The sequence below is a fragment of the Apiospora hydei genome (assembly GCF_038363865.1).
Source record: "Apiospora hydei strain CBS 114990 chromosome Unknown utg000003l_segment0_segment0, whole genome shotgun sequence".
NCBI lineage: Eukaryota > Fungi > Ascomycota > Sordariomycetes > Amphisphaeriales > Apiosporaceae > Apiospora > Apiospora hydei.
Genome location: NW_027117362.1, coordinates 910559 through 936990, shown reverse-complemented (window position 1 = coordinate 936990; position 26432 = coordinate 910559). Strand labels below are relative to the sequence as shown.

At 55.1% G+C, this 26432-nt stretch overlaps 11 protein-coding genes across 11 annotated transcripts; 4 read left to right on the top strand and 7 right to left on the bottom strand.

Annotated features, from left to right (window-relative positions):
• Positions 1 to 138: 138 nt before the first annotated feature.
• On the bottom strand, positions 139 to 1665 carry PG997_002101 (mitochondrial DNA helicase; the record flags this gene model as incomplete). The annotated part of the gene is made up of 1 exon (XM_066806416.1): positions 139 to 1665. One exon carries the CDS (start codon positions 1663 to 1665, stop codon positions 139 to 141), a length of 1527 nt encoding a protein of 508 aa, XP_066673712.1.
• Positions 1666 to 2087: 422 nt separating this feature from the next.
• On the bottom strand, positions 2088 to 2477 carry PG997_002100 (uncharacterized protein; the record flags this gene model as incomplete). The annotated part of the gene is made up of 1 exon (XM_066806415.1): positions 2088 to 2477. The coding sequence occupies one exon, from the start codon at positions 2475 to 2477 to the stop codon at positions 2088 to 2090; it is 390 nt and encodes a 129-aa protein (XP_066673711.1).
• A 2289-nt stretch (positions 2478 to 4766) lies between these two features.
• On the bottom strand, positions 4767 to 4982 carry PG997_002099 (uncharacterized protein; the record flags this gene model as incomplete). Its single annotated transcript, XM_066806414.1, has 1 exon — positions 4767 to 4982. The coding sequence occupies one exon, from the start codon at positions 4980 to 4982 to the stop codon at positions 4767 to 4769; it is 216 nt and encodes a 71-aa protein (XP_066673710.1).
• A 480-nt stretch (positions 4983 to 5462) lies between these two features.
• On the bottom strand, positions 5463 to 6575 carry PG997_002098 (uncharacterized protein; the record flags this gene model as incomplete). Its single annotated transcript, XM_066806413.1, has 3 exons — positions 5463 to 5959; positions 6025 to 6182; positions 6304 to 6575. 3 exons carry the CDS (start codon positions 6573 to 6575, stop codon positions 5463 to 5465), a joined length of 927 nt encoding a protein of 308 aa, XP_066673709.1.
• A 1126-nt stretch (positions 6576 to 7701) lies between these two features.
• PG997_002097 (uncharacterized protein) lies at positions 7702 to 8521 on the bottom strand (the record flags this gene model as incomplete). The annotated part of the gene is made up of 3 exons (XM_066806412.1): positions 7702 to 8116; positions 8218 to 8294; positions 8354 to 8521. The coding sequence occupies 3 exons, from the start codon at positions 8519 to 8521 to the stop codon at positions 7702 to 7704; spliced, it is 660 nt and encodes a 219-aa protein (XP_066673708.1).
• A 1121-nt stretch (positions 8522 to 9642) lies between these two features.
• On the top strand, positions 9643 to 10638 carry PG997_002096 (uncharacterized protein; the record flags this gene model as incomplete). The annotated part of the gene is made up of 1 exon (XM_066806411.1): positions 9643 to 10638. The coding sequence occupies one exon, from the start codon at positions 9643 to 9645 to the stop codon at positions 10636 to 10638; it is 996 nt and encodes a 331-aa protein (XP_066673707.1).
• Positions 10639 to 11403: 765 nt separating this feature from the next.
• PG997_002095 (c6 zinc finger domain containing protein) lies at positions 11404 to 14219 on the bottom strand (the record flags this gene model as incomplete). The annotated part of the gene is made up of 5 exons (XM_066806410.1): positions 11404 to 11632; positions 11899 to 12476; positions 12548 to 12735; positions 12823 to 13009; positions 13092 to 14219. 5 exons carry the CDS (start codon positions 14217 to 14219, stop codon positions 11404 to 11406), a joined length of 2310 nt encoding a protein of 769 aa, XP_066673706.1.
• Positions 14220 to 15514: 1295 nt separating this feature from the next.
• On the top strand, positions 15515 to 19827 carry PG997_002094 (ABC-2 type transporter-domain-containing protein; the record flags this gene model as incomplete). Its single annotated transcript, XM_066806409.1, has 5 exons — positions 15515 to 15721; positions 15786 to 15830; positions 15891 to 16053; positions 16225 to 19220; positions 19258 to 19827. The coding sequence occupies 5 exons, from the start codon at positions 15515 to 15517 to the stop codon at positions 19825 to 19827; spliced, it is 3981 nt and encodes a 1326-aa protein (XP_066673705.1).
• A 732-nt stretch (positions 19828 to 20559) lies between these two features.
• PG997_002093 (uncharacterized protein) lies at positions 20560 to 22608 on the top strand (the record flags this gene model as incomplete). Its single annotated transcript, XM_066806408.1, is given in 3 exon segments — positions 20560 to 20565; positions 20702 to 22045; positions 22063 to 22608. 3 exon segments carry the CDS (start codon positions 20560 to 20562, stop codon positions 22606 to 22608), a joined length of 1896 nt encoding a protein of 631 aa, XP_066673704.1.
• A 122-nt stretch (positions 22609 to 22730) lies between these two features.
• PG997_002092 (guanyl-specific ribonuclease) lies at positions 22731 to 23448 on the bottom strand (the record flags this gene model as incomplete). The annotated part of the gene is made up of 2 exons (XM_066806407.1): positions 22731 to 23270; positions 23434 to 23448. 2 exons carry the CDS (start codon positions 23446 to 23448, stop codon positions 22731 to 22733), a joined length of 555 nt encoding a protein of 184 aa, XP_066673703.1.
• Positions 23449 to 25291: 1843 nt separating this feature from the next.
• Positions 25292 to 26372, top strand: PG997_002091 (uncharacterized protein; the record flags this gene model as incomplete). Its single annotated transcript, XM_066806406.1, has 3 exons — positions 25292 to 25675; positions 25757 to 25933; positions 25998 to 26372. 3 exons carry the CDS (start codon positions 25292 to 25294, stop codon positions 26370 to 26372), a joined length of 936 nt encoding a protein of 311 aa, XP_066673702.1.
• Positions 26373 to 26432: the final 60 nt, after the last annotated feature.

Here is a 26432-nt window from a genome sequence, read left to right as displayed (position 1 = left end):
AGATCGGGAATTAAGTGCAACCTGGCAGCAGACTAGGTAGATTTAGACTGCCAAGGACTGGACTTGTCTGTCGGGCTTGCAGCTTATAAAAAAAGGGGGAAGGATTTCGAATCTTAAATTATTGCGATCCGAGGCTGTTTATTTCCCTGACCTTTTTGACATACTTTCGTAGAAAGCCTTAACCTTGGGATGTGCCGTGACCTTACTCGGATGAAAATTCAAAACTTGCAGCCCCTCCATGCTTCTCGTGCGCGAGAGTGCGACGTAGGTTTGACCAGTCTCGAATACACGGTCAAGATCTACCTTAACACGGTGCAGTGTCTGGCCCTGTGCCTTATGTATGCTAAGCGCCCATGCAAGGAGGAGAGGGACTTGAATGCGCGTTGCCAGCTTCTCGTCGACCCAGCCACCCACCGCCCATGGGTCGGGCACCCATCGCTTAACTGCCCATTCCACAGGCTGGCAAAAGTGAACCCGGGTGCTACCATCTTGCATTGCAAAACGGACCACTGGATAGAGGGGCAAGCACTCGTCCATCGTCTTCTCGAACGCTCCTGGTGGTGCAATGCTGGCATGAGAATCATCATAGTCCCATCGATTGTGCAGGAAGGAATGTATGTTTGCGAAGCCAATGATGCGGCCCTGAGACCCATTTACGAGGGTATTGTCGACATTTTGAATGAGCATGACTTGTGCTCCTTCTTTCAAGGTCAGGAACTCCGAGGCTATGCAGTCGCTCAGGAGCATCTTGCGGGTATCGGGGTTTTTGATTATCCCACCGTCCTTTGCACAATAGCTGTAGGCCACGCCGTTGATATTTTGCAGTCGCTTCGAGTTCGCCCGATCTGCTTCTTGTCGCAGTGGGAAAAGCTCAGTGGCCTCTGCGCCGTTGTCCGCCAAGGGCCTGTGTAATTTTCGGAACTTCTCAATAGTATCGGGCGAGAGGCGGCCTTCTCGAATCTGGTTCAGCATTCTGGTGAATTCGGGATCCCTTTGCCTGTAAATTTGAGTTAGGCCGATGGCTTGCTGTATAGCGCTACTCCATGTCTTGGACTCGAAGCAGAACTTCGGGCTGCCATCGTCTGCTCCCTTCCTCACTGGCGGAAGCTGGAAGAAGTCGCCAGAAAGGACGAGCTGTATACCTCCAAAGGGTAGAGCTATTCCTCGTACTGCACGTGCGATGGTATTGAGCTTGTCGAAGAGGATGGAGTCAATCATGGAAATCTCATCAACAATCAAGACACGCACGTCTAACCAGCGCCGTAGTTTGAACTTGTCTTTCTGGACGTCCCTGATGAGCTTTGTAGTAGGTGCCTGGCCGAGGCCAATTCCCGCAAACCGGTGAAGCGTCGTACCGCCAATGTTGTAAGCTGCAAGGCCCGTGGAGGCTGTCACGCCAACGCGATTGCTCTCTCCGAGGTGCTTTGTCGCTAGGCTTCGGATAATCTTCCTGAGAAGGACTGACTTGCCAGTGCCTGCAGGGCCGGTAAAGAAGACACTTTTCCCCTGCTTCACCACGAGGTCAAAAACAAGCTGTTGCTCCTCGTTCAGTCCCTCTTCGTCTGAGCATAAATATTGCCCCCGACCCTCACGGATCTCTGTTTCTCTAGGCAATCCAACATATTGCGGAAGTGCCGTTTGAAATACTGGTTTGGTCCGCTTCATTGCCAGATTACTCGTGGTGGAGAAGCACGAAGGCGGGGCATGGAATTGCCAATGTACTGTTGCCCCATCCAGCACTGAGGAGCCCATCTCCACAAGCCTTCGAGCATCGTAAACTACTTAGTATTGTCGTGCATTAGATATTGCGCCTAGCTCATGCAATTATATATGTACTTACAAACACGAGTCCGGCTTGTCCAAGGTAATGACATTGTGCTAGAATGGAGAGAATAGGGATCCTGTGCCTTGAAGAACGAAAGACTCTTCGATGGATGTTGGAGGAAAGCGGGGCTCGAGCTAAGGTTTCACTTACATACACGTAACTTTGAGCATGACGCCATGACTTGCCTCAGCGGACGGCTTTGCGATGCTTGGGGGCCACGGGTGAGTTCGGCTAATGTGTCCTCCGTACCGCTGACGGACCATTAAATCGAGCGAACTTTGCGGAGGGCGGTTTTATATGCCTTCATGCGTTCCATACCCCCGTAAAAGGCCTCGTGCTCGTGTACGGCGCCGTCCATGAGGCCCCTCTGCCCCGCAGCCTTGTCGATGCTGGGGAAGAGCTCGGTCTCTTCGTAGCGATGGTGGGTGCTGACGCAGTCGATCCAGGCGAGACAGTAACCGATGAAGCTGGACTTGTCCGCAAGATGTTCGAGGCGCGGAGTTTGTTGGTAGATGGAGTTGAAGCCGCGGATGAAGGCGTTGTGGCTCAGGGCCATGTGCGAGGCCTCGATGGTGAAGGGGTCGCCCTTGCCGGTCTGGAATTTGCGAATGGGAATCAATGGCAACGGCGAGTCTGTGTAGATAGGGGCCATGTTGGCTACTGACACAGTATGCATGTGTGGTGGTTAGAGAACTTGGAGGGATGAAGGTATCTTCGGTTCGTAGAGTAGAAAAACTCGAGGTGAAGTCAAATTGGAATCTGTATGAAAGGATAAGAGCTCGCTTCATTTGGATCTATGTGAGCTGCGCCGAAGGGCTCGACCACCCTGTTTGGTGCTGGGCCGCCAGCATTGGTGTCTAGACCGGCGGCGCAGCCTTTGGCTGCAGTCCTTATCTCAAGCCCTTGTATCTGGACGTTAGTCATTCGTCGGGCTCACAGTTTATGCCCTTTTCAATACTAGCTTCCTCCGAGCACTTCATGATGATGATGTCAACTAGTATCTAGACACCCAGAGGTGGACTAAACATCTCGAAAAGGTCCGTAAGGGGCGAAACTTATACCATCTATCCATATCCTGTATTTTCTACCTCTAGCTCGGCTAGTTCAGTTTGGATGTTTCTCTCTCCCATCCCTTTTCTCTCACCGCCGGTAACTCCGGATCGGCTGGAACCGTAACTCGCTCGCGGCTCCGTTTGGGATCCGGGGTCGAGGACGTTTCCCTCGGATCCGGCGAACTTCGTTGGGCGCTGGTTACTCTGTATGAGGCGGAAGATCCCTGATATCCGCCATATGGCTTGAGGGCTCAGTCTTTGGCCGAGTCGAGGTTGGTGATATCTTCAGGTCCGTTGGAAGCTGTGGCGGCCTTGGCGGCTTTGGCATGTTCGCTACCGGTGGTGATGGCTGTGAGCGGAGAGCCATGCTCACCGGCTCAGTGGCCCGTTTCTCGGGCCGAGGGAAATCTATCCATAGGCCACAAATGCATGATCAGGTGGTCGTTTGGCTGAATTAGCGCGTCGTAGCAAGAAGCCATGAAGATTTCCCCCGTTGGGTCCAAGTAGATCGTAGTGCCCCGCCCTCACATGTGGCCCAATGACATCCACATGGTCAAACGCCTCATTAATCAACTTGTCTAGGCCCTGAAGTCGCTATTAGTAAGCCGAAGCGGACGTCAGGGTCATGTTGCATGTATAAGGAAATGAGATCAGTGAGCTGGCTTGATCTCAACATAGATTGACATCATATCAAAATCAAATGGAAATGGAGAATACCGCTAACCGCCCATGTTCTAGCCAAGCACCAAGGGAAAGCATAAGGGCGCCCGACAGCATCTTTTAAGTAGATGACGGGCTCGCTATGCGTGTTGTTTCGTGTGGGGAAACCGCTAGGCTTTGTCTCATTGTCTGCCTCAGATAGACTAGTCCACTGAGACAACAGTTTGTTGACAATGTCCAACGCATCAGGTAGCTTGCCAACAAATAACTGCAGGTCACTGCTCCCTGCAGGGCGAAAGACGACTGTTACACGCAGATCCAACAGTCACTCTGCAGGACCAGCTAAGGCATGCATATCGGCCCAAGGGGTAACTACATTCCTGACGGCTACAGCGCGTGAGATCAATATTAAGGTACGAGATGGATGTACCAATCCAGATCGATGTGTATATATAGCCTCACTTTCAGACCTCTCGAAGGGAGATAGAACCAGAGCTCCCAGAAGTGCCATAGTCAAATATTAGCTGAATCAGATCCAAGCCCTTCAAGCCCTTGTCACAACGACCATGTCTTTATCGAGGGCATTTTTGGGTATTCCATCATCTGGACTGCCTGTTTTGTCTTCATTCGTGTCATCTGCAACTTGTACTTCATTGCCATTCACAACCGAAGAGAAAATGACATCGTATAGCCACTGCGCTGTATCCCTGCTGTGCTTGGGTCGAGGCAACTGCAGGGCACCTGTCTGAGACGCCAGGTTGTCCACGTCAGCAGAGACCGGGTGTTCGGTTTCGTATTCGTCTTCTTCTTGATCAACATCCATGTTGGTAGACAAGTCATTACTGGCAGCGGTCATTTCGCAGATTGAGTGATGAGATATCTGGACCAGGTTTTCCGCCTGCTGGCGTAATGCATCCGTTTCCTCCTTGGCATCTTGCTTCTCCTGGCTGAGAGCACCCGTCTCTGAACTCTTCTCTAACCTACCCTTGTGTTAGCAATGCCAAGTATCAGGTGAGAGCTTCACATACTTGGCTAGAAGCTTGCGTTGGAGAGCTAGACTCATCATATGCAAAATCATGTTGATGCTGACCCTGTAGCCGTCAATCTGCTGGAGCAGAGAGTTGCACTTGGATCGTCGGAACGCCTAGACCAAACGTGCTAGCCCGGTAGAGGCATCAAGCAAATTCTGGATTTCCTCATGTATATCTTGGATGCGTCTCATGATAGACCTAACCTGGCGCAGCAATCGTCTCCCTGACGATGTTCTTGCCGTCTCGGAGCACGCGCCGGAGCTCGCTGAGGATGATGGATAGGTCCCCAACGGCCCTGGCGATGTCGTAAACTTCCTTGGGCGCATTGCGCGTGGCATAAACGAGGGTGTAAATGGCCTTTGAAAGGGCAGTGCCGGCCTGGGCGATGCCAGCAATGGACGCGATGACTTCCATTGCGCCTTCCAACCGCCACAATGAACCTGGAAAAGTTTTGTCGAGATCTGGAAGCGGTGACATGCGAGCTGGTCCCCCGCTCTCTTGGCGTGGCGCAGAGCCGACCGCAGCAGCAGCCATATGTCATCTGTCAAGAGATCTGGCCAATCACGAGGGATCTCTTTTATCCAAATATCGCTCGAGTCGCTCAGCTAAGACAGCTTTATTCCATCCAGCTTGTTACATCAATCTGGTTAATACTAGTGCAGGCCTAGTGAGAAAAGGAGACACCCAAAAGGGGCAACTTTGTAGAGGAAAGGAAGATCAGAATTAGTACTTCACATGAGCTGATGCTTCCTTTAATATTTTACCCGCTTACTTGAGGTATCCTCGGACTTCAAATCCCAAAGAACGTATACCTTTCCACCAATTGTCTCGCCAGTTTCCTCCTTCGGCACCACACTCGCCCGTATCCTCAAGCCAATAAACCAAGGCCGTGATTTATTGATGGATACCGCCATTCTTTTCCACATCTATCGTGCTGTCACCGACAGATTGCCGTACCGCAGCCCCGTGCTGACCGGCGCCATCGATCACGACCTCCGGCTGCCCGAACAAGTACATGTACCAGTAATACACGCCGACCATGAGCACTCCGCCGACAATGTTGCCGAGCAGCACGGGGATTAGGCCCTTCCAGATATAGAGACCCGTGGTAATGCCCGGCGCGCCGAGGAAGATGGAGATTGGGATGAAGAACATGTTGGCGACGACGTGGTCGAGCCCCAGCGCCACGAGGGCGAAGATGGGCCACCACATGGCCGCCATCTTGGACCCGACCCCGCGCGCCTGCAGCGACAGCAGGCACGCCAGGCATACGAGCCAGTTGCAGCCGACGCCCCGCAAGAAGATTTCGTGCCAGGCGGGCGCCACCTGCTTTTTGATGGCGAAGGCGATGGCGGCCTCCTTGAATGGCGACGCGGAAAAGACGCCTCCGTCTGGTAAGCACCGTGAGTATTTGGTGTCATGCTAGATGAACGCGAGAAACACGAGAGGAACCTACAGCCGAATATGATGATGGCCGAAAACAGCGATCCGGCTAGGTTACCCCAGAAGGACAAGAACCAATGCACCGCCATCTTCCAGAATGGAAGTCGGCGCTGTAGTACGGCGACAGTTGTGTAAAGCGTACTGCCCGTGAATAGATCGGCTCCCGTCAATCTGCGTCATTACAATACTTACATTAGCATCCTGCACTTCCCATCCAGTCCATGTTCTCATTTTCTTCTGGTCTAAGCCGGGAGAAGGGAGTGAAAGAGGCAAAGGGAAGAGGGGAGCCTACGTGACCATGACGAATCCGATGGGGAAGATGATGGCCTCGATCAGGCGCAGCAGCCCCGGGGCATTCTCGGCGTACCAGGGGCTCGCGTTGCAGCTCAGCACGGCGGCGCCGGCGAAGGACAGCAGGCAGCCGGCCGAGACGCCCGACAGGAACACCTTGTCGGGCCGCGTGTTACCCTTGGCCACGCCGGCGCGGCCTACGAGCTCGATGGTCTGGGCGGGCGAGAATGCCGCGAGGTTGGTCACGAGGACACGGGTCGGGTCTTCCGCCATCTTGCTGTCGTTTTGGTTTTGTGATTATTTGAAGTAGAATGTGCCTGTCCGGATCTTCAATCCAGTATCTCGCAGTCAAGGGGTGTAAAAGAACACCAGAAGCAAAACATGTTTCGCGCTTGTTGGGAATCTAGCAAAGGGATTATGAAAGCTGCTCTATCTGACTACCTAAAGAGATAGATTGCGTTTATAGGTAGTTTTAGATTGACCTGGATGTTTCACGTTGTCTATAGTGTGTTTTTAACTTTGCTTTGGTTCGACATCAAGGCCAACCCAGCAGTGACAAAATACTCACTATGAGCAGGTTAGCTACACCAGGTGAACCCAACAAGAGCACCTATGTACGTATGCTATTATCATATGCAATATTGTCCAGCCACAATTTTCCACATCTGCCGACTAGTAGGTTTGCGCATTATTACCTTACGCTGTCATCATGAGTGTTTCTAGACTGCGACATCTGCATCTCGGGCCGGTGACCCAACATTAGTTGGGAATATGTGAACGGAACGTCCCCTCCTCCTCCTTATCTCACAGAGTTAAATGGTACAGACCGTACAGATGGATCAGTCGCCATATTAGACGCACCACCGGTCCGCTTGCTGGATTGGCTGTTCGCTTAGCCTTGGTCCTCGCTATGGTAGGATAATGTATTGACGCGGTGTGCATTCAGTGGACAGTTTCGTTTTTTAAGTGCTAACCTCACTAGTATATACTTGAGTATGGTGTTGGTTACATAGCATGTTCTTGGAAGCAACCTATCCCGACCACGCTCCCATGAAACCTGCGTTGTAGTGAATTAATTAGGGACAGCACAGCTGCGTGCTGTAGACTTGCTGCATAATTGGCCACAGAGTGGCTAGAGCCGCCGCAGGAAGAGGGAGACGCTACCCAACTAGTTTATAGGTCAAAGGGGTTTTTGCTTTCAAACCCCTTCTCTCCAACTCGTCCCACGCCTCTTGTTCCTTCCGCGCTTCGTAGTTGAAGTTTTACTATGCCATCAGGGCTTTATAGCGAGCCAGCAGTGCCGGTTTGCTAAACAGTCTTCGAACCAGGTCGTGGCGGTAAGGCTTGCTGGTCTCGTCCCGGGACGCAGTCCGTCAGTTGCTACCGTACTATTTCAATATCATGGTTCTGCTGGGTCCGACGGCAGTGCCGGCTGCTCTGACCCCGCCGCGAGGGCCTGGGACATGGCCTCCTCTTGGACCCGTTTCAGGTAGTCCTGCATAGAAAGGCACCCGAAGGGCTCGGCCAATTGCACGAGCAGACCCTTCTCGCCGTTTGCCTCGGCCGCCTCAAACTTGGCGCGCCTCTCCGCCCGGATCTTGGGATCCGTCGAACAGTACGTCATCGCCTGGCCGTAGAGGTTCTCGGTGTCCTCGTCGATGTCCTCGCGAGCCCGGACCAGACGGCGCGCCTCCTTGTTCCCGGGAATGTCGAGAAACAGCTCGGTGCGCCCAGGGCGCTGACTGGCCGGAATCCCTGGACCAACAGCTCCAGCGCGTCGACGGTCAGCGAATCGAACGAGGACGTCTGGCGGACTTTGTCGAGCAGCTCCTTAGGCGTGCTCATCTGGCCTCCGGTCGCGTCGCGGATCGCCTGGTGAAGCTGCTCGAGCGGGATCCAGCCCATAATCTCGTACCTCTCGGCCTGGGTGAGCGAGTCGGGGTTGGCCAAGGCCTTACCCGCAAGGTCTCCGCGGGCTAGGAAGCGGGCGCGCTAGGGTTCAGATTAATACTACTACAAAGGTCTGACTGGTGGATGATTCGGAGAACTACCTCATCGTCACTAAGTTGATCGTTGTGCGTCTCGGCCTTTGTATAGAGTGCTTGGGAAATGTTCAGCGCCTCTCTTGGCCCACGATGCCATATCTTTGGCCAAAGGGCGGGGCGGCACCCTTCAGGAAAGTATGCGCAGGCAGTCCACGATGGTCTTTCCAATGCCATCTTGAATATGCCCGATCGGTAAGAGGCTGCCAGAGTGGGGGCAAGCGTGCGGATCGGTAGCTTTCGCGGTGAGATGAAAGGGAGAAAAGAAAAGGGGATATGGCGGAAGAAGGTGGTTTTGTACGGGGATGGGTCACGTTACAATTAAACCATTTGAGTGGATGGACTCTAGCTCCGGCAAATTACGTCGGACTGGCGGGGGAATACCCACTGGCAGTTCAGCTACTGGCGGTCCGGGTTCGGTACAGAGGGAAGGCAGCAAAGCCCTCGGTTGCCTCGGGTCTTGCCGTCATAGCAGGACACGGAGCCGCTGCCGGACAGCGACTCGGCGAAAAGCAAAAAGGAAGGTGTACGGATCCTCATTCTCGCAAATGTGGCTCCGTGGGACGGTCGAGGGTGGCGCTCTTCAAGGCTAATACCCAGATGTTGGCTTCATCACCTGGTACATATCGATAGAAGATCAAAGGATACCAGGAAAGACTGTAATTGTGATCTCGCCCACTTGGCCACGTCTGGGCAGTATCATTTACCATGGCCTCGGACGAAAGGGGAGTCGGATTCCACCATTTGCTTTCCTTAACACGACCGGGAGTTCTTGTGAAGCAATGGTCCAATATGAACCGCCAAGCAAGCCGTTGTTAGCTCTTCCACTGGGCAGCGGTACCGGCACTTTAGGATGTTTGAAACTTGGGTCCATCTACTGCAATTCTATTGTGAGTCAGCATGCAGTACGCGTGAGGTGCCTGCAAAAGTTGTCGCTGGTTGATATTAGGGCGTGCCTTCCTATTTTGAGATACATGTCGGATATCTCACTTGCGTGCATTGCACCTGCCTCGAGGTCTCTGATTAGAACAACACGCTGTGGCATGTAGGTCGCAGCTTGGCCAATTATCCGATGGCCAAGTTGGCCTCGAGGTTCCTGTCCCCACATCAACGTTGAACGCAGTTGCCAGATCTTGGAAGTATTCGGCAGGTGCGAGCAACCCGTCTCTCACCGGCCAACAACTTGTGTTTCCCTTCTCAAACATACAACAAGCACAAAGCCCAACATGGGGCTTTTTGCACCACCAAATCTACACACTCTCCACAATCGTCTGCATCCAGGCTACCCTCAAATCGTCATGGAATTCGTCAAGTTCCCGGAGTTTCCACCTGAGATCCGCGATCAGATTTGGAAAGAGGCAGTATGCGAAGAAGCCGAAGATCGCCTCGTCTTTGTTCACAAGGACACTCTACGCGTCTTTCCGACCAAGAATAACACCAGCCCACTTCTCTCTGTCAATGTCGAAGCCCGACAGGTCGCCCTCAAACATTACAATGTTCGCCTCCCCATTTTCCACTTGCCTCCTGTAAAATACGAGCCCCCGTTGAGCTTCGTCGACTGGATTGTGAAGACGGCAGATATCCATTGGGGAAGAGGACTGAGCTCTGGGGGTGGCTGCTGTAGCAACCGCGAGCGGTACTGGCATTATTACGCGATGTCGGAGTTCGCAGATGAGGCCAAGCATCTTATAGAAGACACAAGCGAAGACGAGGAGTTACCCAGTGGATTCATCTTTCTCAACGAATCAACCGACCGGTTCATGCTGAGCCCCGATATCTCTTTTCCACACAAAGTTGAGAATGTCCTCGCCTGGGATGGTGACGAAGCCGCCTACGAACATGTTCAAGAAAACCCAACTCCGGATTTGGTAGCATATCAGCCCATCCTTGACCACCAGACAAATTTCCTCAGCTCTAAGTCTTATGAGCGATGCGAGATCCAGCGTCAACATATGTCTCCGCGCCTTCCCCTCGAGGTGCGACTCAACATTCGGAATGTCGTGTTTTGCGACGTCACAGATGATCCACCAAAAGGTGATAGCTCTGATGATTCACGGGCCGCATACAGTACAGTCCTGGCTCGTGCGTGGGCTCGTAACCCTACGGAGACAGATGTGGTCCGTCTTTGGCAGTCTATGGATTTTCCCCCAGTCGAGGACGCGTTGAATCACTCAGAACCAAAGATGATGTACCTCGAGGTGAACGCATCCGATTCAGCTGCCTTGATCGACGAAGTTGAAGAGAACACTGCCAGGTCTCTCGTTATCTACGAGCTGGATGATGGGGGGCTCTGATACCTGTTGACTCACGGTGTTACTTTCCCTGTTTTGGGAACGAACAAGAGGTCCCAGAATGAAACCAACGGAGCTCATGGAACAAACATTGCATGAATCACCACTTAAATACTGAGATCAAGTGGAGTGAGTACTGGATCTGTGAAAAATAATCACTGGAATGAGAAGGCAGAATGGAGAAGATTCATACATACATACACACACACACACGCACACGACATGGGTGCGATACCTCAGCACAAGGATTCAAGGTCTAATAGGGTGCCTATAGATGCCTGTAGGTAGCTTCGACCTTAAGCAATTCATACATCATGAGCCCCACGAGTTGCTCTCAACCGACCTGTTTCTGTGTCTGCTTGGTATTTTATTCTTCAACTTGGGCTCCCTGTACGTGTCTCACCAAGTATAAGGGTTCTGGTAAATGAATCGCAAATGCCGTTAGGTTGAAGTAGATATTTAGCGGCGACTAGTTGAGGCCTGGAATCGTTTCGATCGGGATGGTGTCCCATGCTTGAAATCCAAACGACCTACATATCTCCTGCCTCGACTTTGTGCATCTAGACGGGAACTCGGTCGCCAATACACGATCCCGTCCATTTCCATCTCCTGCTGCACCTCTCCGACACTTTTGCCCTTCCAATTCCCGCTAGTGCCGTTGCTGCTGCTCGAAGAGCCCGGCCGATGATTGGGAGTCGTGGGCGAAATGGGTAACTGCAAATAGTTCCGGACGTAGGCCTCCAGATGGACCTCGGCGGGATGCGGGTACTACATGGAAGACGAAGGTCTCCTCTTGCGAACGCGACAGATCTGGTCCGTCACGTAGCCGTCCTTGGCGTCTTTACAGCCGGTTCTGGGCCGCAGAGTCTCGAGGAAAACCTGGAGCGCCACACAGTTCGACTTGCCCTTGAAGTGGTTGACGTGCGACTGCCTGACGCACACGAGCATTAGCACGGTCTCGTCGCGACAGTTCTGCACGCCCGCGTCGAACAACAGGCTGGGACTGATACCTAAGCTACCTGTGCTACACATGCTGCACCACTACTCTACCGCAAGCCCCTCAGGCAGGTACACGTCGACAAGGTCATATGAGCTACGAATGGGCCTCACAAGTAATTTAGAGTCGACTAGACTGGGGAGGCTGAAGAACGTGTTTGCATCACCCATCAAGCCTTAAACATCAGGGCTGATGGGCGCCGGGTTGTTTGCTTGTATGTAACTACTAAAGAAATATTACTAAGATGAGTCCTACCCCCATCGGACCTTGGCGTGAAATCAAGGGGCGTTGTAACGTCCATGGGGAAGAAATTGAAGAGATCCGTGGTCATGACGTCCAAGTTGAAATTCGGGGCCGCGTTCATAAACGAGGGATCCGGTCCATAGCCGGTCCCAGGCGCCGCCGTCGCATACGGGCCCATCGGCGCTGCTCTTGTCGCTGTGGGCTGGGGGTAATTGCGTTCCGTCAGGAATATCATCTGTTCCGCGCCATTCTGGGTGAGGTGGTCGAGGGACGGGAACTGAATGCTGGAATAGTGGTTCTGGGCCCCAGAGTTCGGCGTTACCGCTGTAGAGGCCTGTCCATGGCTGTTGGGGGTAGTTGCAGACTCGGCGGGGGAAGCACCGTGGCCTTGGCTCGATATCGAATCTTCGATGGTTCGAAGAACCCGTTTGATGGAGTTGATTGCCGAAGTGACCGGTTCATCGGCTACCATCGAGCTGAGCGTTTGGAGGGATATGTTGATGTATTCGATGTTGTACGTGTACTTAGACGGCTGACATAGTATATCGTAGATGAGCACCGCACAGCTAGACTCTATAAAGAAAGCCTGGTATCGATGGTTCTGTGTTGTTGTTAGTCGCCGACCAACGGGACTAAGCTGAAAGAGAGAAAGAGGGACAGCGGAGATCTTACTTTACAGATGGCAATCCTGGGGACTATGCTGCTCATGAAGATGATCGAGTCTTGCGCTGCATCGGTGGCATATCGGCACGCCTGCCGAAGCCACATCTCGCCGTTATCGCGTTGGTATTTGCCAAACCGCATGGCATAGTTCGCGATCAAGAAGGGGCGAAAGGTCAAGATCACTCCAAGATAATAACCTGTAGATGGTTAGCCTAAACACAAGTCCAAGGAATGCAGCGCGCATGAACGTCCAATTGATTCAATCGCGCGCCATCTAAACTTACAGTTGTGTAGTGTGAGTGTCTCGATTGCCTCGGCCGGTGACTGCGTCTGGGATGAGTGGGCCGACGCGATGTCGCAAGACTCGGCGAACCGCCGCAACTGGGCGTATATGCCCTCGGCTGTGACATAAAGCTGCCGCAGAGACTCGGATTTTCGCCCGTAGATGAGCTTGGCGCCGTCCTCCATGATCTTGGCGATGTGGCACAGGTTGGCGACGAATGGAGGGTCCGTGGGGGAAGGGACAGGATATGTCACTTATGCTCATGGAGGCCCGCCGGCCTAGTGTGAGGGCTTGGCAGGTCTCGTAGAAGTAGAGGAGCCAAAGCGTGTTGCGGTGCTTCGCAAGGTTCCCTTCCCCGTTTCGAAGGCTCGGGCCGTCTTTGTGCAGGCCCAGGGCAAACGCCTTCCTACACGCCACGCCAAGATGCAGGTACGTTGAGTTCGGACGGCCCATGTTGATCTGGTAGTCGGACATCAATAAGGAGAACTGCAGCATCTGAAGAGTCACCGCATCGTCGAAGACGACGGCTTCGCGTTTGGCCTGGATGTACAAGGTCTCGGCCAGGTCGGTATGCTCCGACCATAAAGCCCCGATAGCTAACATGGCGAGGAAGCAGGCTTTGGTCTGCGGCGGGATCAGATCGTCGGCATGGTACAGTTGCCGAAGTAGGTCGTCCAGTTCTGCAATGCTGTAGAAGGACATTCTGCTGTACGACGATATTTTGAAGTTCTCAAGGAACCCTTTGGCCTGGTCGAAGGAGATTTGCTGCAATTGAACCCTTGGCGATCTGATGGCCTCGACATCTACCCTCAAGGGCGTGCCAAAGAAAATGGATCTCTGCATGAAGGTGTCCAGGCCGGACCTGTCAGCACCGCGGGGACGTCCATGGTGTGGCTGCGAATGAGAAACTTTGGACAAGATGCCTCTGTGAACCTGTTGCAAGAAGGCGAAGTTGGAAGAAGGACCGTAGAAAAGCTGAGAGCTATCAAAATTGGTCGGGGCCAGATGTGTTTCTGTGACGCCACCATCGATATGGATTGGGTCGGACTGGCAGCGCTGCTGTGCCATTGGCTTTTCCGATGACGGGCCGGTCATGACGTGGCCATCGCTGGCCGGGCTCGCCACGCCGCCCTCATCCCCAGAAGGAAGGCCTCGATCGCTTGCGACGCTGTAATCGGGACCTGCGGGGGGCCGGGTCAGGTCGCTAGGCGCAGCGTCGCGTCGGGGGAGGGTAGCATTGATGCGATCGGGGTTCTTCAGGGATTTCCGTATGCGGGCTTTGGCGCGGTAGACGCAGAGAGAAGGGTCGGCGTGGCAGTTCTGACAGGCCGGTCGCGATCCATTGCATCGGATTTTCCGGGCCCGACAGGGCTCGCAGGCCTTAGAGATCTTGTTCATGCTTCGCCGGAGAATGATGTGATCGGAAAAGGAAATAAACCGGAAAAGGTCGAAAGAAGGGATGGAATTGAGATATGTGACTGAGGTCGGGTCAGGAAAGGAAGAACGGGTGCGGATTAAGCTAGGAGGTGATGCCCGCCATTCTCCGTAAGTCCGAGGCCAGGCCAGACGCTGAGTCAGGTGGTGGTGGTGCTGCCAGAATTCGCGCAGAAAGGTTTAGTGTCCGTACACCCGAATTATTAATGGTTAAAAAGTAGGCTCGGCGAGGGAATTGCAGCAAGGACAGATATGGAATTGGAAATGTGCAAAAGTACGCGGTTCAAATCTCATCTTCGTATGCAGCAAATTAAAGGTATCCGGGATTGTCGTAAGATACGTTTGGTTTAGGTAATAACAGCTGCCAACGACGTTTCAGTAATGAGTGAGGACCTTGGGGCGGGGCTTGGTGCTGTGGTGGGCTGCGCGTACTGTTCAGTGCAGTGGGAGCTTCACTCCTTAAGTCCTTCGGCGCTGAGGTTTAGTGTGCTGAAACGTCAAGATTTGAATTCTAGCTCGGTGTTTCGGCATCTCTTCATCATCACCATCACCATCAGCCACTGATCAGCCCGCAGCGGCAGCATACATCTGGTCACTAAAATCTTAGCCCCCCAGCACGTTTGTCAAGTCACAGCCTCAAACACCAAACACCAAGTTACGTTACTCCCGGTGAATCCAGTGAATGCATGGCCGTTCGCATCGCGTAGCACGTGCCTACTCCGTGATTGAGCTTCGACGCGAAACCTCTCGGCCGTTCATCGACTGGCCAACGACGATGGACGTCAATTATCCGTCAGTCCACTGTTCTATTGCCTGCGCATGCACGCATGTCCCACATTTGCCGGTACTTGCGGACCCTAGATCTATCTGTCACATCTGGAAATGGCCAGGTTCCTGGGCCAAATGCAGCCCCTTTCCCCAAAACAGCAGCTCGCCTTACCGACACTAGTAGTACATACTGACCGACACTCAGCACCCTGCGCAGCCGTGATTATCTGATCAGCCAGGGTTGCTTATCTTCAATGGAGCTGTGCAGGCGATAGATGACCAACCCAAGGATGCGGTCGGCTTCCCGAACTCCTATCGCCTAGACGGGATGCTTTTTCGATGGGGCGAACGGGGCCAACCCACCCTTCAGAACAAACCCGTATATCCGATCATTCTCGCAGCACCTACATAAAGACAATGGGTGCCAGCCAAGCCGCCCGTCTCTGGCGTGAGAGTGTGAGGCCATCGCGTTCTATCAGCATCTACCCAAAATGGCGACATTCCAGGTATCTGACAGCGACAGCAGTGCCAGCAAAGTCGACCACGCTGGGACAGGCCTGGCCCGGAAGCAGCTCACCGTCACCTTCGAAGATGTCGGTATCGAAGTCTTCGGACTTGGTCAAGACTTTGGCTCCAACTGCCTTTCAGTCCTGGGCGATTTAGTCCCAAGTTTTGGCAAAAGCAACAAGTCGAAAAGAGTGAGTGACTAGCTGGTTCCCCATTGTCGTCACATCTCAAAGACGAAACGCTAACATCCTCCAGCATATCCTTCAAGGTGTGAGTGGCCAAGTATGCCCAGGTGAGATGGTAAGTTGACCCCTGATCTACTCGCTGGTCTTCACGGCGGCCCCGCTGACATAAGCCTAGCTTCTCGTTCTGGGTCGACCCGGTTCTGGATGCACCTCCTTGTTGAAGGTCCTCTCGAACCAGCGTGATGAGTTCCAAGAAGTCACCGGACAGGTACGCTACGGAAACATTGGTCACGAAGCCGCCAAGCAGTTCCGGCATCAAATTGTCATGAACACCGAAGGTAAAGCAGAAAGGGATGGTCCTTGCTCGGCAACACCATGACTGACAGTAACCAGATGACATGCATTTCCCGACATTGAAAGTCTCCGAGACGCTGGACTTCGCAACTTCGACTAAGCTGCCTGGATCTAGGCCTGACCACCTGAAGAATCCCAAAGACTACATCACCCAGACGTCCGACGCCACCCTCAACTCCCCGCTATCGGCCACACCAAGGATACCATGGTGGGCGACGAGTTCGTCCGGGGTGTTTCGGGCGGCGAGCGCAAGCGTGTCAGTTTGGCCGAAGTCATGAGCACCCAGGCACCTTTGCAGTGCTGGGACAACTCGACGCGAGGCCTCGATGCCAGCAACGCCCTTGACTTCGCACGCGTCCTGCGTAAGAGCGCGAACGAGCAGCGGAAAACTATCATCGCGACACTGTACCAGGCCGGCAACGGTATCTACGACTGCTTCGACAAGGTACTTGTGCTGGCTGGAGAGGGCCGGGAGATCTACTACGGCCCCGCCGCCGAGGCCAGGGCCTACTTCGAGAACATGGGCTTCAAGTGTCCCCCAGGTGCCAACGTGGCCGACTTCCTCACCTCCGTCGCCGTCCACACGGAGCGTACTATTCGTCCCGGTTTCGAGGGCAGCGTGCCCAACACGGCCGAAGAGTTCGAAGCGCGGTTCAAGAGCAGCGAGACGTACCGTGTCATGAAGTCTGTAGCAACTGCGAAGTCTTCCGACTCCTCTCTCGTTGCCGAGATTGAGGATCTGAAGCTTGCGGGACAGATGGAGAAGATCCGCACTATCGGGTTCCTGTCCAGGGAGAAGAGCCCCTACACTGCATCGTTTCCCAAACAGGTCTGGGCTTGTTCCAAGAGGCAGTTCCAGATTCTCTGGGGTGATCGCTTCACGAACGGCCTGCAGCTGGCTTCTTCTATCGTCATGGCACTAGTCACTGGCAGTCTGATGTACAACCTTCCCGGCGACAGTAGTTCCATCTTCCGACGGCCTGGAGCTCTGTTCTACCCCATCCTTCTTTGGGGTCTTAACAAGATGAGCGAAACCGTCGCATCTTTCATGGGTCGTCCCATTTTTACCCGACACAAGCGCCTCGGGTTCAACCGCCCAGCTGCCTACGCATTCGCCTGCGCTCTTACTGACGTCCCCTTCATTGTTGTCATGTTCAGTCTGTTCGACATCGTCTATTACTTTATGGTCGGCTACCAGCATGACGTCGGCAGATTCTTTACCCAGTGGCTCATATACGTACTCATTACCCTGTGCTTCGCGTCTTTGTACCGGCTCATCGGCGCCTGGTGCCGCCATTTCGGCTTGGCAGCGCAGATCAGCGGCTTCATGACCATGATCATGATGGTCTACGCGGGCTATCTGATTCCCATCCCCAATATGCACCCCTGGTTCCGTTGGATTGCCTATATCAACCCGGCCAGTTATGCATTCAACGCAGTCATGGCCAGTGAGATGGGTAACCGACAGATGACCTGTGTCGAACCTCAGTTCGTCCCATTCGGGCCTTCATATGACAGTAACCAGTATCGCAGCTGCACCACCGTTGGCTCGGCCCCTGGTGATGATCTGATCAACGGTGCCGAGTACTTGTATCTCCAATACGATATCCACGGCTGGGAAATATGGAGGGATGTTGGCATCCTCATCGCGTTTTGGGTATTCTTCGCCACCATCGCAGCAATTGGCTTTGAGGTAAATCTCGTTTCGGGGGCTGGATCCAAGGTCCTCTATGATCGCAGAAGTCAACAGAAAGAGTTGGCAGATAGCCAGGATCCCGAGAAGACACAGGCCCAAGGCCTTCCTGAGCAAGGAGATTACGCAGCAGCAGGATCCACTGTCTTCACTTTCAAGGATATCTCGTATTTCGTTCACCACGAGGGCAAGGAGAAGCAACTCCTTCAGAACGTCTCGGGTTACGTTAAGCCAGGCCAACTCGTCGCACTCATGGGCAGCTCCGGAGCCGGTAAGACTACACTCATGGATGTTCTCGCTCAGCGCAAGGACAGCGGCCGCATTGATGGTTCCATCATGGTCAACGGCAAGCCCCAAGGCATTAGCTTCCAACGTACCACTGGATATTGCGAACAAAACGACGTACACGAACCGACGGCGACGGTATTTGAGTCGCTGGTGTTCTCCGCCCGCCTCCGACAAGACTACTCCGTGCCCGATGCGGACAAGATCACCTACGTCAACCAGATCATGGAGCTCCTGGAGCTGACCCCTCTGAAGCATGCGCTCGTTGGTGTTCCCGGTTCCGGTCTCTCCATCGAGCAGCGCAAGCGCCTCACACTTGCCACCGAGCTGGTCGCTAAGCCCTCTCTCCTGTTCCTCGACGAGCCCACCAGCGGTCTGGACGGTCAAAGCGCTTACGAGATCTGTCGGTTCATGCGCAAGCTCGCCGCCTCCGGCCAGACCATCATCTGCACCATCCATCAACCCTCCGCTGCACTCTTTGAGGCCTTCGACGTCCTTCTGCTTCTCGCCAAGGGTGGCAGAACCACTTACTTTGGACCCACCGGTCAGGACTCCTCCATCGTGCTCGACTACTTCTCCCGCAACGGCGCTGCAGCCGTCCCTGATGTCAACCCCGCCGAACACATCGTAGATGTGGTCCAGGGACGATTTGGTACTGATATCGATTGGCCTGAGGTCTGGAACGCGTCGAAAGAACGCACCGAAGCCCTCGCCGAGCTCGAACGCCTTGACAATGGCCAGACCATGGAGAAGTCCGGTATTACCTCTGAAACTACGCCCGAACCCACGGAAGCCGAGACCAAGGACTTTGCCACGCCCGTCATGTACCAGGTCAAGCTCGTTACCACGAGACAGTCCATCGCGCTCTGGCGGAATCCGGATTACATATGGAACAAGATCAGCCTACACGTGACTAACGCCTTATTTGGAGGTTTTACCTTCTGGATGATCGGGAACGGGTCGTTTGAACTGCAGCTACGCCTGATGGCCGTCTTTAACTTCGTGTTCGTAGCGCCGGGCTGCATCAACCAGCTGCAGCCTCTCTTCATCAAGAACCGCGACCTCTTCGAGACGCGCGAGAAGAAGTCCAAGGCCTACCACTGGCTCGCCTTCATATCCGCCCAGCTGCTGTCCGAGATCCCCGTCCTCATTGTTTGCGCCACCGTCTACTTCGTGTGCTGGTACTTCACCGCCGGCTTCCCCCGTCCAGGCCAGCAAGTCCGGTCAGGTGTACCTGGAGATGATCCTGTACGAGTTCCTGTACACGGCCATCGGCCAGGCCATCGCGGCCTACTCGCCCAGCGAGGTCTTCGCGGCGCTGGCCAACCCGGTCTTCGTCGGTGCCGGGCTCATCAACTTCTGCGGTGTCGTCGTGCCCTACTCCCAGATACAGGCCTTCTGGCGCTACTGGATATACTGGCTCGACCCGTTCACCTACCTCATCGGCGGCCTCCTCGAGCCCGTCGTCTGGGACGTCAAGGTCCAGTGCAAGCCCAACGAGCTGACCCGCATCCCCGTCCCGCCCAACTCGACCTGCGGCACCTACCTCGCCGACTTCCTGGCCACGAGCGGCGGCTACGTCGTCGATCCGGACGCTTCGAACACGTGCGAGTACTGCGCCTACACGTCGGGCGCGGACTATATGCGCACCATGAATATCAACGAGAGCTACTACGGTTGGAGGGATGTTGGCATCACGGCGCTGTTCTGTATCAGTTCGTATGGTTTGGTTTTCTTGATGATGAAGCTCCGAAGCAAGGCTACGAAGAAGGCTGGTTAAAACAACAGCTTGACGAATTGGATTAGACTACGAATTATATTAGACTCATAGAATCAAAGACTCACGTTTTCAAACTTACGAACTCGCCGCCAGATTTACAGATGCAGATGCGATTGATGGATGTAACCTATATAGATCTAAGCCTTTTGTTTTAACCACCAGGTTCAGGCAGGGGTTGTTGTTGGCTCGTGGTGGGGTTGTCGGGGGTGGTAGATTAGGGGTAGGTGATCGTCACAGGCACCAGACTTAGCAAATGTTACGTGCCAGATCGTGAAAGGCATGGGCGAGCAACCCCACGCAAAGTGCCTCGAGACCTAAAAATAGAAATCTTGACCTGGTCAGTGTCTCATGTTCAGGGATAGAGGGAAATGTTATCACATAATCAGTTTTGATGGTCTCGTCGGCGGCGTTCGCTACAAGACATGCTTTCCAAATGCTCTCCATCTGTCTCATACGTTCATCGTCATTTAGCAGGTACATCAACTTGGCAACGTTGCGTATGGGCTCGACGAGCAGAAATGCAAGTGCGCCGGCCACCTTCCTGGTGGTGGGCAACATGTGGCTATGGTCGAGACCGCTTGTCGGGGGTTATGAAGACTTGGGCGAGAGTCACTCAAAATGATTTAAGCAGTATAGCGACGGTTTTACGGATAAGGCAGGGGCTTGACCGTGCAAGTCAGCAACCTTATGTTCCTTATGTTTTCCAAGCGTCAAGGTATGGTTGACTTGACGATGAAGGTTTGAATAGAACCCGGATCGTCTTTTCTATGACCATCTTGCAATTTCACGGTCTTTACTCTCATGCCTTTTTTTCCTTCTTCGAGAGTCATCAACCGCAGATGATCGGAGAAACCCATGCCCAATCGCCCAACAGGGCAATGGAGCAAGCGTCGAACTGCGATGCCGCCAGCTACATGGCCCAGCAGGACCAGGCTGGGACATTTCTCAGCCTTCCTGGCCGGTCCGGCGTCGAGTCTATATCGAGGCTGGGCTGCTGATTGGCGAAGACATCATCCTTCAATGGAGATGGGACTGCAATTATCGAGATCCAGATTCGCAAGTCGACGAAGGGTACCGTTTCGTCTACAACATCCTCCAGACCTGTAAAGCAGTCTACGACGAGGTGAGGGGTCTCGTATACGCCGAGAACCGCATCATCGTAGACCAGCGCAACGTCGTATACGGTCTCGTCCAGCTGCGTAGGCTGTCGCCCCGGGCTTGCTCGCAGCTGCGGTCCCTGTACGTCCACCTGTACCTGGAGGCACCTCCCGACCCGATCCGGTACAAGAACGACAAGAAGAAATTCCCGCCCTCGCCCCCGCTCGAGAGGGGCTGCGTCGTGGAGGCGTGGCAGGCGGCGGCCGATTACGTTCTCGCCCACGCGAACCGGGAGGAGTTGAGGCTGCAGTTGATATGCGATACGGGCCATAAGGCTGCGACGACAAACGTCCTGGGACCTCTCATAGCTCACCCGGGCAGTCTTCGGGACTGCGAGATTCGTCTCGCTCCGAAGAGAGACGACAAGCTCTGCAGCTTAGCCAGGAACGCAGCTCTGAGAGTGAAAGGGCTGGACGTTGAGCTTCATGATAAGCCGGTTCGGTTCATGGACCTCCCGCCCGAGATCCGGTTACACATACTCGAGTACACAGACCTGGTCACGCCCTGCAAAGAAATAGAGTGGCGGCCCGGCTGCCGCGGTGGCTTCAGCGTCACCTTCGCGGACCGCGCCTACCGCCACCAAACAGACGCCTGCTACACGACGCGCCGCGAGGCCCAGGGGTGGCGGCGGTTCGTAAACTGCCAGTCGTCGTCGTCGTCGCACCTCCTCCCGACCCAAAGCCTCTCCTCCTCCGACACGCACCGGACCGGCTCCGTCTGCACCGCGCGCCAGAGCGGCTACGCCCCGCGCTGCCAGTGCTGGGCGCCGCCCCGGGCGCTCCTGCTCGTCAGCCGCGCCCTGCACGACGAGGCCATCGCCACGCTCTACGCCGCCAACCGCGTCATCGTGCGGCCCGAGCTCGGCTGGCACGCGTCCAGCAGCGAGCTGGGCCACCACGGCATGTCCCAGACCGTGCTCCACCCGACCCGGCGGGCCGGCAGGACCCAGCTGAACGCCGAGCAATTTCTCGCGCGCCGCCCCGCAGCCGCGCTCTCGCGGCTCCGCACGCTCGAGCTCGTCTTTCCGGGCCTGCTGGTGGGGGCGACGACCACCAGCTCTGTCCGAGGCCGGGACAGGACGACGACGCCCTCTGCGTGGCCTGGCGCGCGGCGGTGCGCCGTTTGCGGGAGCAGCAGGGCGCCGGTCTGGCGGCCCTAACGCTCGTCGTACACATGCGGCTCGCGATCGACGAGCCCCGGATCTCGACGCCCTGGTTCCCGCACCGGAAGAGGGACGTGAGCGGCCCGCCGGACACGTGGTGCATCATGGCCGTCGACGGGCGACGCCACTTCGAATGCTACGTCGAGTACCTCACCGAGCGCCGAGGCGTAGACGAGCAGAATACCTGGACAGCGCACGCGGCGCTGCTGGAGCCGCTGCGGGAGCTGTGCGAGGCTGGGCTGCGGCGGTTGTTCGTCTTCTTGGAGTCGGGCTGGCATTGGTCGCCGCCGCGCGGGTGTACGCCGCAGAGTTGCCAGGGGCGCCGGGGCGGGGAGGTGCACGATCGCATCAGGGAGATGGAGCAGGTGTTGGAGAAGGGCGTCATGGGGGAGGAGTACGATAGTGCGGCCGAAGGGAAGATGGAGGAGCTTCCTAGTCAGTGGATGCTTCATGTCGAATAAGCGGCTTGCGCCTTTGGCGTGAGGAATTTGCTAAATCGACCATCACGCAGTCATGTCCCAAGTGAATCTAAACACCTCCACGATAACTCTTGAATTATTCCCAATTATACCTATAGGTGATCTTATACCAAAACCAACGCCGTCAATCCCGCCGCCACGGCCAACAGTCCACCACCACCGCCACCGGCAACCGCCGCCGCGGCCCCGCTCTTGTTGTTCTGCTGCTTGCCCTGGACGCAATTGACAAAGTTGTTGCCCTTGGCGCCCGAGTGCGTGATGAGCGAGTCGAGCTTGCCCTTGCCGTCGAAGATGACGCGGTCCGCGCCGGGCGCGCCGCCCGTGTAGACTTTGGCGCTCGCGAGGATCGGGAACTCGTACCAGGGCGCCGACGAGGGGAAGTTGAAGTTTTCGAAGTTCTTGTACTGGTGGGGGTACTTGCTGCTGCCTGGACAGAAACGCGCGGGAGCGCACCGGTCAAATTCTTGATCTCTGGAGGCGGAGGGAAGGGGCAAGAAGGGTGCGCGCTTACCGAGGGTCTGGCTCTGTTGGTGCAGGCCGTAGCCCGTCTTGACGGCCTGGTCGATGTCCTTCTGCTGGTAGCAGTTGGAGCCGCAGGTGTAGGCGCAGCTCTGGTCGCGCGCGATGAGCACGGCTACATCCCCCTCTCCGCGACGTCAGCGGCGGCGCCGGCCGCGGACAGCAGGGTGAAGAGGATGGCAGGGAGGATCTGCATTGTATTATTAGAGTGTTTGTTGACTTAGGGCTGCGTTCCGTTGTTGCACGGTCGGGCGCGTGCGTGCGCACAGGGGAGCTCGTGAAACGTACCTTAGGGCCGAGCATGGTTATGGTGAGGGTTGACAATTGACAAAAACTCGGACGGGGAATGTTGGGAATGACAGCAAGGTTCAATTGGAATGTTCGCAGTGGCTGGCAGGGAGGGCGTACCTAACCTTATATTCAACCCAAGCTCCCGTCCCGTCTGCCAACTCAGTGATCGTGAAACCTGCCAAAAGGCCATGGTCCGATTGGCACGCCCACTGAAACAAAGGGCCTTGGTCGCCATTCAGAGTGGGTTAGCCACTGTCAGTAGAGTTTAGTCTGGCTGGGCAACCCGCTAGCATCGCCGACATTCCGTCTTGTTCAGCGGTAGAATGGCGAGCACGACGATGCCAAGCGCAAAAGGACACCTGAAAGCCATATGCTCGCTCGCCTGCTCGTCTTTTCACAGTGTCTCCATGACATTGCGCATTCGTCAATCATTACTCCGTAATGGAAGATTGATTGAACACAGCGTAAAGCCATCTTCGCACGTGCCAGGCCCGCGGCCAGGTCGCATTTCTGGCGGCACGATAATGGCCTACGTCATTTGATTGGCCGCCTAACCCTGTTGAGATTCGGCAGATCGGCATCGTAGCTGGGCATTGCATCTCCCCCAAACCACCAATAACTTGCTCCTGGTTAATGCGTTGACGTCTCGTACTTTCCCTTGAGCGATTGTAAGGCGATGGCAATGTCTAACGTCCCCTCCCTTTGGGTTCGCCATATTCGCATATGGTACGACGCGCGACATCATTGCAGGGTTCGTCAGAAATAGCTTTAGTAGGCCATGGCTTGGATTTCAACGGCAGTTAGGCGCTGCTTCCTGCGGAGCGTCAACCGGAAAATATACGAGCTACCCCTATTCAACCTTCGGATGCCCGCCCACAAGTCGAATAGGGGTAGCTCTTATATTGGTTTCTGGCCCCTCTCCAATCCGTCAATAAAGACTTCCAAATGCAAATACACAACAATGCAGTTATCCCCTCGCAGTCGCAAGCCGTGCATCGTTCGTCGCGGCTCTGGGATCCCAACAAGCACATCTGTTCGCATCCGCGAAGTAGCGGTTCTGTGTGGGGCGACGGGCTCGGTAGGAGTTCATGGTTCATGGTAGTAGAGGCCTCACCATGAGCGACCACCCGCTAACCTACTCGTCTTCCCGGGCCGAACCGTCACTGGCACCAGAGTGTCCTGTCCCCGATACATAGGTTAGGTAGCTGCTTAGCCGCGCATGTCCATTCAATCAAAATAGCAGGATCGGCAAAGACCATCGTCTGTCATTCCATGTGCTACAGCCAATTGTATATCATCATCGCATGGTCTCAGCCGTACACCCCAGTTGATGCAATAACCAACATACATCACCGGCATGATTCCGATTACAGAGTACATATGCGCCCGCATTCGCGCGGGTGCAAGTGTATGATGCGTGTCGGCCGATGGCGCCACCCTAACCGTCTCAACCCCATACCCCAAAATCCCCAGTTTGTGAATATTCGTAGCTCCAAAGGAATCCGGGGAGAGCCGGGGACGGTTCATCCTGCCCCATACTCATCCTGGGTCAGATGGCAAAGCGTCCCACCGAAATCGTACGACCGACAGTGCCGCCAAGCCCCTTTTGTCAGCGGGATATGCGGCGATATGGCCAGCTAAGCCAAGGAACACCCCGCGGGATCGTCATCCTATGGGAGCTCACCACCTACCCAATATGCCCACCGCCATCCCATGTCGTTCGATCAATTGGTAATGTAATCGCGGGGGGGTGCTTTATAAAAACGGTAGCCAGCACTCGGAGCGATGGAAACTTGGAAAGGTGTTTCTTCCCTCCGCCAATATCCAGAGGTGCATTCTGTCAGAACCGAAGACCATGTCGAACAACACTCCTCCGATCCACGTGACCGTCCTCCCGGCCTCGACGCAGGCGGGCGAGGCCACCATCCGCGCCCTGCTGAGCGCGGAGCAGCAGCCCAGCATCCGCGGCATCTACCGCGACACGTCCAAGGCGCCCGACGAGTTCACGAGCAACCCCCGCTTCGACGCGGCCAAGGGCGACATCGACATCTGGTCCGGCCTCGACTTCCGGGGCTCCGACGCCGTCTTCTACAACCCGCCCCCGCCCTTCGACGGCCGGGACCCGGCCGTGTTCGCGGCGCAGGCCGCCAACAACGTCCTGGCCGCGCTGAAGCGGGTGCCCAGTGTGAAACGGCTGGTGGTGTCGTCGGCTATGGGGTCGCAGTATGAGCGCGGAACTGTGCGTCAAACACTTGATTAATTTATGCCACCATTCCAGCTTGGAGAACGGGCGCTGACATGAAGAACGGTGAAATAACAGGGTATGTTGAGGCTCAACCACGTCACCGACTTGGTCTTGAAGAAGGCGGTGCCCGAGGTCGTCATCGTGAAGCCGGCGTATTACTACGAGACCTGGGCTGCTGCCGCAAAAGGCGCAGGCCCGGAGGAACTGTGTTTTGAGTCGCCGCTAGAAGACCCGGAATATAAGGTTCCCATGGTGAGTCTAGCACCTTCGATTCAACAGACAGTGCCAGTTCAAGAACTAACGATATGCCCACCAGATCAGCGCTGAAGACGTTGGCAAATTCTGCGCGGGATATCTCCTCGACAGCTCCGAAGCTTCGAAGCAGAGCCTTAGGACCGTGGAACTGCGCGGTCCCCGAAGTTACAGCGCCACAGATGTCCACAAGGCGATCGAGAACGCCACGGGCAAGAAATGGGAGCTGGCGAACATCCCGAGGGAGGGGCTCGCGAAGCTCTTTGGCAAGGAGGTGCCGGAAGTGTATGTCTCAGAGTTTGTCGAGCTGATAACGGCGATGCTCCCCGGCGGCGTGTTGGCGGGGGGAGCTCGAGGACGGGGAGGGTATTGTCAGGGGCACGATCGAGCTGGAGGAGGCGTTGCGGAAGATGGTGTCGGGATAAGAACTCGAACATAATGTAATCGGCACAAGAGTCATATTCGTAAACACGCTGGTAATTAGCAGCATTTAGCGCTC